This window comes from Papilio polytes, unplaced genomic scaffold (assembly GCF_000836215.1).
Source record: "Papilio polytes unplaced genomic scaffold, Ppol_1.0 DF824382.1, whole genome shotgun sequence".
Taxonomy (NCBI): domain Eukaryota; kingdom Metazoa; phylum Arthropoda; class Insecta; order Lepidoptera; family Papilionidae; genus Papilio; species Papilio polytes.
In genome coordinates, this window is record NW_013524822.1 from 533,127 (window position 1) to 534,393 (window position 1,267).

Sequence of the window (1,267 nt, forward strand, 5' to 3'; positions counted from 1 at the left end):
TATACAAGAAAAAAACGGTTACATTCTCAAGATGGTATTTAAAAAGAAACAAATAATTTTCATTGAAAAGATCACCCCAATGAGCTGTATCAGCTACCCACGCGTTCACTGTACAATATTGGCAAATAATTAGCGAATTTACTCGCATTCCCCGAGGTAAATGTCAATACGTGGGCGTTTTTACGAAGCGTGCTTTTCTGTAATATAATATATTAAAAGCTATTCTTCGTAATTTACGTGTTCCAAAAAAACAGTGTAGTCAAATAATAATTTGAAGAAAAGATGTACAATTGAAGTCAGGGTTTCAAATGAGTTTCCACTATGTAAGACTTGTATTACAATGTACCATCATTTCTCCCTTTTAAACGGTGGTATACGAGGTAGAAGAGGAAAGCGGATTTGAGAAGCGTAAGAAAAGGGTCCTCTTTCTGTGCATCCCGTTCTCTTCTACGTCCTCTTCGTCTAATGGCATCGGTCAACTCCACCATTTTGGCGAATACAGGCCGCTTGCTCGTTTGCCACCTTACACATAAGAAAAGAAACCTTGGATATATGTATAAAAGTAGTTTTTTTTACTTTTTACAAACCAAAACTCAGGTAATTCCAAGAATCATTTAAAAACATCATAGTATTTCATGTCATATTTGGTTTCATTGTTTCATATGAAGTTATGTAACAATGTTCGCTTCGCATCAATACGTAAATATAAAAACAAATCGATTATACTTCTATCGTCACAATCGACCCTAAAATGTACTGACATTGGGCGGAATATAAGTCTAAAATTATTACTGACTTCTATTGAATGGACAGGCATTGTATCTTGTGCTTACTTGATTTACTTCTAACACTGTTTTTTGTGGGCAGGTTGCGGCAGTGGCAAGTACCTGGACATAAACCCGTCAGTTTTCACGGTTGGTGGAGACAGATGCACAAGGCTCACAGCACAAGCCAGACAACATAACAATGAGGTAAGCTTTCATTTTGTGACGATCGGGCTTTCATAAAAGGATCTTCTATTGAAAGTTAACAATGAAATTACGCTATTAAAAAGCTGGAAGGTGATTATCATGCCTTGTTTCAATATTAATGAAGGTGGACCCATGGGTTTTAGTCTCTCAAATCGATCTACTTCCAGTGTCAAGAACGCGACGACGCAAAACAACAAGATTCAAATCAGCAATCGTTGCCTTTCTTCACTGTTTCTGATTTATTATATGTTTTTGCAGGTGGTTCTATGTGACAACCTATGCCTCCCGTTCCGCGA

The 1,267-nt window shown here is 37.1% G+C and overlaps 1 protein-coding gene across 1 annotated transcript in view; it reads left to right on the forward strand.

Annotated features, from left to right (window-relative positions):
- Positions 1 to 340: 340 nt before the first annotated feature.
- Positions 341 to 1,267, forward strand: part of LOC106111077 (dentin sialophosphoprotein-like) — a 5,151-nt gene continuing 4,224 nt past the window's right edge. Inside the window, exons 1-2 of the mRNA XM_013293051.1 lie at positions 341 to 380; positions 868 to 971. Coding sequence (XP_013148505.1) covers positions 341 to 380; positions 868 to 971 — 144 coding nt within the window. The remainder of the gene's footprint in view (positions 381 to 867; positions 972 to 1,267) is intronic.